Here is a 10590-nt window from a genome sequence, read left to right as displayed (position 1 = left end):
AAGTTTCGAGCATGAAGTCACATGTTAGGTAAGCATCAAGTCACACATTAAGTTTCAAACATCAAGTTTCTCTCTAAGTCAAGTTTACTAGGTAAGTTTCATGTATCAAACTAAACAGAGAACCTCACAAGGTTCAAATTACACGCTTGCTTTTAATTTCTCAAGTCACATCATAATTTATTCGTCTTAATAAAAATTTTAGTTCCAAAAAGTGTATGTTACGAGCAAATGTGAATACTTCCGTCTACTTCTGATGCTCTCTTTAATCAAGTATCCTTGGACGTCTAAATTATTTCCGATAGACTTAAGTATAACATACTTGTTTTTCTTTGTTTCTTGATTTCTCGACTCGCATCGCTATAGATTTCTTAACATAGTATAAATTGTCATACAATCGAATCCCTTATAAAGGAACATGTGATGATCATTAGCGAGACGTTTAATAAGGTCAAATACATGAAACTCGTGATAAATACTACTAGTTTCCCGTAAATATTTCAAACAATATGCTATCGAGTCATCTAGTTCCGTCATCTTATTTGGCTCAGTAATTATAACTGCACCCTTCTAGGGCAAGAATATGTAAGTAGCACTACGTCATCAACCTTAAGTTCCAAAAATTCTCCTTCGGTTTCCAATATAATTTGTAGGACTGGTTACCTAACCATTTCACACTTCTTGCCATGCAAGTGGATATCAACTTTTCTGCTTGTATAATGTTTCCAAGGGTGCACATTGGACTTTCATAGTACTAGGTTTACTGCAAATGACAAGTGAAAATCTGTGCTACCTAAAATTTTATGTCAGTCTCCCAACATACTTTTAAGTGTTTGCATTGTATGCTCACATCGACAATCTATCCAAGAGTAATATGTTGTTCATGTACCTAAACTTCTTCCTAGAACTTGTTTCAATGTTTTCCTAAAATCGTGAAATAAATCAATTATCTTAGTTAAGACTATTTAATACAAAAATTTCATGTTCCACTACAACCTCACTGTTATATCTTCATTGCGAGTCATTCCATCTTGCAACCCTCACGAATTGATTTAGGTGCATCGACTTTGCCCCATCATGTTCATGACTCAAATGTGTCGAGGTGAAACTTCTTACTAATTGACTCTCTGCGTCGGGCTCAATAACATGTCAAATGTGAATTCCATTCTTATCTATAACGTGTCCTTGGGCACGTACTCTTTCTTGTCAAGGCTCACTCTCGGAAACTTCTCGTTCAACTTTCATTCTTCTTAGCAATTCTAACATCTTTCTCCGATTAACTTTATACTCTTAACTAAACTTAGAATAAGTCAAGATTTCGTCAACGAAAACTATGGATAACTTCTCTTACAAACGGGATCCCAAAGGTCCGTGAAACTTGTAGGATTGTTTGTCAATTCGGTAACTAATCGAGGACTCAAGGTAAACCTAACACGCTCTAAAAGCCTAATGTGATGTATCTTTCTCGCTGGCTCCCAGCCGTTGGTATTCGGATGCATGATCTATTTTATCGAAAAACATGTGCACCTTCGACTGTCGAATAAGCAATCTATTCTAGACATCAGGTAACGTATCTTGATCGTTATCATGTTGGGTTCACAGCAAAGGGTGCAAATATTAAAGGTTCCAGTCCTTGCATCTCGGCAACTACTAGATGGTAGGATATCTTCGCCACAACTATCACATTAGGTAAACTAATAGTAAAAAATTCAATTAGTCGGGATGGGTTAACTCTTTTGCGTCGTGAGTAAGTTCATGGAGGAATTCGTGAGGAGTTGGTATTCTATCAATTGCACTCATAAGATGTTATTCATATGATTTAGACTACGACTCTAAGTCTCTAGCAAATAACCATTTTTGCTTTTTGAAGGGTTCAAAGAATGTTAGCATTGTATACTATCGTCGCGTCTACTATAGATAATCAATCCATTTCTGTAACATCCCTAAGATATCTATCCCAAAAATGAACGAACCTATAGGAGATGTATGGTCGCTTAATGGTCAAGATACATCCTTGCTCAAATAAATCAAATTCTATGACTCACTTCTTTCCATTTCGAGTTTTATAAAAATTGTTCAAGTATCAAGTTCAATAAAGGCACCATTAGCCATTTTAATTGTTACAACAACTACCCAAGTATAAAGTTTTCACAAATAACTTAAGTTTCAAGTTCGACAAACTCGTCACTTTCAACCTAAATCTTATATCGAGTATTTCAAATAACTATGTTTCACATTTAGTTCAAAAATTAAGTTAAACGAAAGCAAAATCACCTACTAAGTCAAATAAAATTGTAGCAAAGTAGTCGTTCAGAAAGAAATCATTGGACACTACTCTAAGATTGTTTGCAGCCTCCACATCTTCCAGGGAGAAGACATTCATCAGCGTAGGTTGGTTTCTCGGTGGCTCGCCAAAACCTTTCCAATTCTAGCTCTCATATTGTTTAATCACCACTGTACTTACTAGTTTACTACTTAGTTTTCCAATTTTATTTTATTTTTATTTATTTAATTATTTAGTTATTTTATCCTACACACGTACTTTGATAAATCACAAGTAGTTTAGTATTAGTTACCAAGTTTGAGCTCTTTATAAATAAATCTTCATTCAGTTAAAGTTATCATAAATTTTTAATTTAGTCATAGTAGCTGAAACCGCAACGATACTTCTTTACTCCCCCACTTTGGTCAATATTACACTCATGACGAACTCACTTTCAATCACGTGGAGTCTCTTTTACAGCCTTCGGAATGGTGATATTGTTGTTAGCATATTACTTCACTTGGAACTGGGGAGATTAACCAAAAATGTACTCCTCGATCCTCTTCGGTACAGACGTCACTAATATGGTTGCCAATCGGTCTAGTTCAACCAAAATTAACTCATATACTCCACGCTCTTGGCTGACTCAACTCTAACTCTACTGCAACTTTCTAGCATCTATCGGTTCCAGTGTTGTTGCTCACTTGAGTTGAACTTGTTCCACAAGGATCGACATCGTTATCGGCAATGTTCGTGTCATCATTGCAACCATCTTCTGACTTAAGTGATTTTGTTGCTCTCGCCAGTCTACTCAATGTCTCTACCTCTACCCTTGGACCGCTACATCTGATTCAATTTCTTTGGTTACATTGGCTTTCTTCCTTATCATTGCTTTTTTTTTTCTAGCCGTGAATTCTATATAAGGGCGCGCGATTTCAACGTTAAGATAGAAGACTAGTAGAATGTCTATGCATCTTGCGTGTTATAATTGTTCAAGCATCGTACACTTCTGTCGATTTCTTACCATACGCGCACTCTAGATTCTCACTCATATTAGCTTCTTACAATTCTAGTCATTTATGCATTCATAATAAATACGCAAGCTCATGAAGTATTTTAATCTAGGAAGGTAGGTGGAACTTGGAAGCATGTGCTTCTTTTGTCAAAATTGCAAGTTATATGTCTCTCTTCACTAAATTATGTTTTTCATCATGACTTTAGACCTCTGCCAACACTTTGGTCCAAAAGTACATACTTTTTAACCAAAAGTGTTGATTTTGACCATAATTGTTCATTTTTGGACCAAAATTGTAACTGGAGATAAAAAACCCTGGATTCACAACTACCCACATTGTTCTTCGGCGACTTAAAAATCTCTGGTCTAGTGCAATAGACCTTGATTCATAACTGTTGATGCAGTTTTAGGTGACAACATCATTAGAGAAGTGTGTTTATAGTCTGTTAAATATGTACTTGTATAAACGTTAAGTTTTCGCACGTAATAAATCGAACTTATGTCAATCAAACTCGTGTTGACCCACACGAGCTCGTGTGACCCGAGCTCAAATTAGTCAATCTCGTGTTTACCTAGTCGTGCTCATGTGACACGAGCTGGAATGGACACGAGGTCTATTGATCAAACGAGTTGGCCTGGTCTGGTGCATGTTTAAGCCTATATATACAGATGTCAGGTTTAGGTTTTTTAGAGTTTAGGTTGCAACTTGTTAACCTCTCATTCGTATTGTTTTAAGTATTTCACATTCTGAACTCGGTAACTTACTTGTTATTGCATTTACTGAAGTAATATACGGTTCTAGTTCATATTCATATTCTTGTTCTTATTGTTGATTGCTTTTGTATAAGACTTTCCACACTTATACATTAGTTACTTAATCTCGTTGATCCAGTGGTAGAGGAACTTTCAATAAGGTCATTATTGAATGAGAAATGATATCAGTACCATGATTTTTTATTATTCTATCACATTGTATTAGCATTACAGCACAATGTATAAGTTGATAATGCATGAATGTGGTAAATGAATAAATACTTGTGGTACTAATATCATGGCCTTTATGGAATACATGATTTTGTGCCTTTTGCGACTTTTGACTCATTAGACACATTGATCTGATCCTATTTTCCTTTTTAATTTCTTCTTCTTACACCCATCTGAAATCCCAAACTCACCATCCGAAAGATCGAATAGTTAAGTTATATTGGCCCGAAAAGAGTTGTCAAACCAATCACCAATGTCTCATCTAGATTGATTAAGACCGAAATTGGTTAAATGACAGAATGCTTAGCACCTTATTACATGACTGAACGATTTAACACCTCAAAAACTATGCAGTTGAAAAAATGGCATTAAACTTTGCAAATTAGCATCAATGGTTTTGATACGCAGCAATGATGTGGGTATTTTCTCATATTACCGAGTTAATAGATTGATTGATAGCAACAATACTACATTAGATATTTTAAAATATCAAACTTTTGATAAATGACCTTGATCAAAGAAGGGGTTAAAACAGAATTTCAGATATTAGAAGTAATCACAATGACAGGATTTAGAACCCTGGATTTCAGTAAAATAGCATTCTTGTCTTTGGCGGACAGTGATATATGTGTGTTTTCGCCATATCCTCAAAAAGTGAACTTTCTAGGAGACCGAATATAATGATGGGTAAAGTAGCAAACGAGCTCATGATTATCGGAAGCATGTTATGGTATAACACGAAGAAACTAGCACTAAAAGCAGCCATCAAAGTGACTATAGAGAGAGTAAGCGCCGTTAAACCATATATAAATTTTGTGGTAATTGAATACAGAAAATCTTTTTCAGAGTAACGAGAAAAGCTGATGGATAAGTAAATGAGGATTGAAACAGAAGACAGGATAAAGGAGATGGCATCCAAAATGACAAACACCATGAAGGGTGTGTTTAGTTGGAAAATTGGAAAGCCACTGGTTTGGTTATAACCGCCAGGAATTGTAAAAGCGGCTGAAAATGAAATGGTGGTGATAAGGGCCGCAACCACCATGCATTGGTTACTTATATCTTTCATCCATTTCTCACCTTCGGGAAGCATGTCTCTGTGGTTATGAGTGAACACTTCACGCGGTGTTTGCCCAGCCGCGTTCTTCTGTTTCATATACGAAGGAGGGAACATAGCCTGAATTTTCTACAAAATACAAATAAAGATCATTTAATATGTGTAGTCACTTATCACAAACATCACATATTTTGTGACATTCAAAACTTAGAAAATAATCAAATATATATATGTACCTTGAACCATACTAATTTGTTTTGCAGATGAAACGCAGCTCCCCTCACGTGTTCGTTAGGATTTCTGCCTGTATTCATTGAAACTGAATGCAATAACGTGTTGCCATCTTTATCTTTAAGTTGAGTTATTTTATCTTTCATTGCTCTTAACTCATATAATAGATTACGGATCCTCTCATGACGATGTATGACACCAACGTGAAAGATAGTTTGTCCGTCATCATTTGTCTTCCAAATAAGATCAGGATACTCACGGATAAGCTCAACTAAAAATTTTATGTTTCCGTTTTTTGCAGCAAGAAATAGTATTCGAGAAGGGTACGTATCCTTTCCAGCAATTTTAACTACGGGGCCTCTGAGGATCACATCAATTTCATCCCTATTCTTTACAACAATTCTTTTCCAAATTCTTCTTAGTAATTCGGTGGCTACTTTCTTCTTTCTGGATAAAGCAGTTGATATCATATCTGTAATAATAATAATACCATCAATCATTACATATATGTTTGAAAAATGTCTATGATCGACAGATGAACGATATACGCTTACAAAGGCCAATTAGCAACGTAGCAGGGCGTTCATAAAACACGTGAGCCTTTTGAGCCAATAGCCAAAGCACATTCCATGAATATTTATCTTGAGGGAGTTCTTCACGGTCATTCAACATTCGTAGCGCAACATCTAGAATTAATTTTTTTTTGACATTGATCAGTTTATTAATGGAATAAACGGCCGCTGGTAGACAGATGAGGAATATGAAAGAAACAATGAAAGAGAATTATTTGTTATTCACAATGTCCACAACTAATTCAATTAAGTTATTTCAAGAAAACCTGTTTCGGTAAAATTAAAGGATTTGCGGATCAAAATACTTATGCTAGGGTGAATATGATATGTGCAACAACGTATATATATACTTTCTAAAAAAAATACATACCAAAATAATCAATCTCAATACATTCCATAAAAACTCTATTTCTGTCATCATCTGTCCAACCATCAGTTGTCATGCGTTGAGAGTGCTCATAAAGATAAATCATCGCATCATATTGTTTGTGTAAAGTAGCAAGGAATAGCGGCATCCTATTCCCACTACCACGGATTGTAAGTAGTTGACGATTCTTCTGAAGCATAATCATGGCCATTTTACGGTTTCCAGCTATAGCCGCTAGGCAGAAGGGATTGTTGCCCTCTTCATTCTGTAGTGTTAGATCGTCCACGCTCATCATGTCCACAAGATATTTCAAAAACTTGGGGTTATGGACCGCCGCTGCAACATGAAGTGGCGTTTCTTTTTGCTCTGTGATACTAAACCGTACCAGATGTTCACGACCCTCAAGAATGTTTCTAGCAGCTTCCAAATCTCCTCTAATTGATGCTCTATAGAGAGGAACACATATGTTGATATACTCTTCTCTACTTCCGCCTAAGTTATTCAAAAGTTAAGGATAAGCATTAGTACATACATTCTTGATTGTTGTACCAAACATATTGTTTTTTTTTTGTTTTTTTTTTCGCCTGAGATGAAATCCAAGACTCTCGAAAAATCCCTATTAATCCACCTCCACAAATGTGAGAAGTGGGACTCGAACCTAGATGGATCCCCCCAAGTTCAAAGACCTTACCAAACATAACCGCAAACATATTGTTTTATTTGTTATATTTTGACTAGAACCTATATGTGTATATATATCAGCAGCTTACTATCAAGTAGATCTTCACAAGGATGATTGTATCTTGGTGCTTCCATCTCTCTAATGTCCTGTACCAATGTATAGTCATCATACCATATTATATTTTATATATATATATATAAAGGGGCAATCAAATAAGAACAGTCTTAAAATAAGAACACGGTGAGATTACCTAAAAACTACATTTTGATGCATTAAAAGTCCATAAAACTGACATAGTGCATAACTTATATATTGTTCACATATTTTTTTTTTCATTCACATGTGAAATGATATAAAAATATATGTTGTAGAAGAAACTTTTTTAAGAAAACCTTAAAAATAGCCTTTTATGAACTTATGAAGGAATTTGTTCACGTTTTTTGTTCGCATGTGACACACGGCTATATATAAGGTTCTGAAAAAAATTTCTTCTGCAACATATATTTTTATAACGTTTCACATGTGAATGAACAAAAAAAACATGTGATCTAATATGAAATTTAGAAGTTCTCACGGTTCTTACAAAAAACTGGGTTCTCAAAATAAGGGTCTCATATATATATATATGGGTGAGTTATTTATATTACAAGCATTAAAAAAAGTACAAAAAGTACATGGGTAAGTTAACTTACTTCCTTCTTCTCCGGCGAACAACCACCGCCACCACCTCAGGCGACATCTCCGGCGACTTTCCGGTGAGAATCTGATTCGTTTTCGGGTGGATATGGTACGGGCTAGTGACCCTTATCTGTTCTAAGCTGACCGTCATGGAACGCATATGGGGATCGTATGGATTTGATGGGCGGCGATCCAAGAGATGGTGACGATTTGCTACGGTACAGGTGAAACCCTTGCTGCCGGCGCAAGCGCCGTGGTTGGGGTAGTCGGAGATGATGGTGGCTAGTGGTGGTATATAGCTTACATATGTGTATATAACCTACACATGTGTAAGTCTCGCTAGAGGTGGTTACCGTCGCCGAAGGATCATGGTGGTGGTCGGAGATGATCATGGTGGTAGTGGTGGTGGTCGGAGATTGAAGGAACAAGGAAATAAGTTAATAAAATCTAATGCAACGTAAATGTTACATTCCATTTACGTTGCATTAGATTTTATTGAGTAGTAATAATGTAATATAGTATTTTAACCTGCTCATATTATTAACATTCCAAATGCATACATCATATTATTATGAAAAGTCCATTTTTGTAAGTAAGTAACCCCAATGTCGGGTTTTTTACGGCTTTTTGTAACGTAAGACAGTTTTACCCGGCTTAAAAAGACTGCTTCCGGAATCAACTAAAGATAGAAAATTACCTCTAGCTTTGTTGGCCGGACATGAAGATTGATCTGTCGATAAAGAAAAAGACTTACAACTAATTTATACAACCAAGTTGGTTGAAAATCAATTTTGGTGGTCGAATTAAATGAAAACCAAATGCTCAGCACAAAATTAAAATTGTATATCAAATCAATTACCTTGATGTGTGTCACAATATTATCGTGTAATGATATATCAATCATGAATAAGGAGCTATATAGCTAGATATATAGATGTGCATGAAACAATGCCGGTCCCAAATTTTGATGCTAGACTTATTAATTAAGTGAAGAATACTATTAGCCTTTTCTTTATTGTCTCATTTGTGTTTTGTGCTTCAATCTTTACTAACGTCTCTTACTCACATACTGTTATTTTGTACGTACTTGTGAAAAACTCAAAGAATATTTGAAAGTATAAACGAAAAACACGTTGCTCGTATAATGTTTTTGGGAAATTCTTCTTCTAACACAATTCTGAAAAGTTTAGAAGGTACTTAGCGGTAGGGTTTTTAACTAATTATTTGATTATTGTGTTTGCTTAACATAAATAACGAAAAATAATAGTTTAATAAAATAATTGATTATTTGCATTTTCAATAATTTAAATATTTTTAATTAATATACCTATAATATTCTTAATGAAATTATTTATAACATGAACTCTCAACTTTTAAAATAACTACAAATCCTTTTTTAAATCAATTACTTTTACAATAATAATCACACTCCAACGCCACCAACGTCGGTACCGCTGCCGCGTTATTTATTACCCATCTAGTATTAGTATAAATATAAGTTTTTGTTTTTATGTTTGAAACTGTTATCTGACCGATCAACCCATATCATTATAGTCTTTCGAGTTAATTGTAAAATTGGTGCTTGTGGTTTACACACTTTAGTAATAGGGGTCCCTTTTCAAATATCGTTGCAATAGGGGTCCCTATTTTAACAGGACTGTTACTGAGTGTTGTCAACTCTGCACATGACCATCACGTACAGGAATAATATCATCTTTTCACACAAAATAGAAGGGACCATCGTTGCTAGTAAACTTGAAAAATGACTCCTATTGCTAAAATGGAAAAACCGTAAGGACCAATGTTGAAATTAGATATCTTTTTTGATTTAATTCAAGAGATTGCAACATACAATTGTCAGTGCGCCAGATCCCTAATTAGTATACTTATGTATACTCAAAAAATTTAATAATGGAGATGTACCTTGTATAATTTTATTTTATATTATTTATAGTTACGAAATTAAAGGTTGTATGTTATGAATTTAATATTATCAAAAAATAAACCTGTTCGAAAAAATATAATTACCATATATGATATTTTAGTTTTCTATGTAATATATTAAACATTTATGTTGTTGGTGGATTAGTAAATATTATTTAACAAATATATAGTTTATATATATAAATATATATATAGAGTAATTTTCTTTTTTAAGACGTGAATATAATATGTGATTTGATTACCATCAGCAGTTGAAGCATTCACAAATTTTAAAATATTATTGTAGAAATATGTTTATAGTAATTTAATTATTAATACTCATGAAAAGCTAAAGTATATTATTAGTTATATTTAAATTAAACATTTATTAAGATTCATTTTTTAATAAAAAAAAGTTTAAAAAAAGTATAAATTAGTGATGGATTATAAAAATGTGTAAATTAATAAGATTTTTCTACAATTAATAATAGTAATATAACTTTTTTTTTCTCCTTTTTTCTAATTTATAAATTTACATTTAATACATGCAAAAATAATTTTAAGGGTTAATTAAGTTTTTAAATTGTTTAATAAGTAACGGTTAATAATTATTTGGCCAAAGTACTTTTTTTGTCCCAGTGGTTGTTTGCTTTTTCAATTTTCATCATCGCAGTTAACTTCTTGCTAAAATCATTCTCGTGGTTTGCATATATTAATTCGTCCATATCGTCATAACTTTGTTGTTAACCCTCACATGCAAGTCACATGAGGGGCATTTTCGTCTTTTCACCCGTTTAAGTACAAAAATCGTCCCTGTGGTT

At 34.0% G+C, this 10590-nt stretch overlaps 1 protein-coding gene across 1 annotated transcript; it reads right to left on the bottom strand.

Annotated features, from left to right (window-relative positions):
* Window positions 1-4783: 4783 nt before the first annotated feature.
* On the bottom strand, window positions 4784-8570 carry LOC122601968. Its single transcript, XM_043774700.1, has 6 exons — window positions 8544-8570; window positions 7257-7314; window positions 6490-6978; window positions 6102-6233; window positions 5553-6019; window positions 4784-5445 (listed from the first exon to the last, which is right to left on the bottom strand). Exons 2-6 carry the CDS (start codon window positions 7300-7302, stop codon window positions 4846-4848), a joined length of 1734 nt encoding a protein of 577 aa, XP_043630635.1. The 5' UTR covers window positions 7303-7314; window positions 8544-8570; the 3' UTR covers window positions 4784-4845.
* Between the last annotated feature and the right edge of the window lie 2020 nt (window positions 8571-10590).

Source organism: Erigeron canadensis, chromosome 5, assembly GCF_010389155.1.
Source record: "Erigeron canadensis isolate Cc75 chromosome 5, C_canadensis_v1, whole genome shotgun sequence".
NCBI lineage: Eukaryota > Viridiplantae > Streptophyta > Magnoliopsida > Asterales > Asteraceae > Erigeron > Erigeron canadensis.
Note: the sequence above shows the minus strand (reverse complement) of the source record. Positions and strands in the feature narration are given on the sequence as shown.

Bases quoted from the DNA above. Each gene is read 5' to 3' on its own strand.
- LOC122601968 (XM_043774700.1), bottom strand. From the start codon at position 7,302: ATGGAAGCACCAAGATACAATCATCCTTGTGAAGATCTACTTGATA. The intron at 6,234-6,489 runs GTATGTATTTTT...AATTAATTCTAG, and splicing joins TATTGAGATTGATTATTTTG to ATGTTGCGCTACGAATGTTG. The intron at 5,446-5,552 runs GTACATATATAT...TGTATTTTGTAG, and splicing joins ACAAATTAGTATGGTTCAAG to AAAATTCAGGCTATGTTCCC.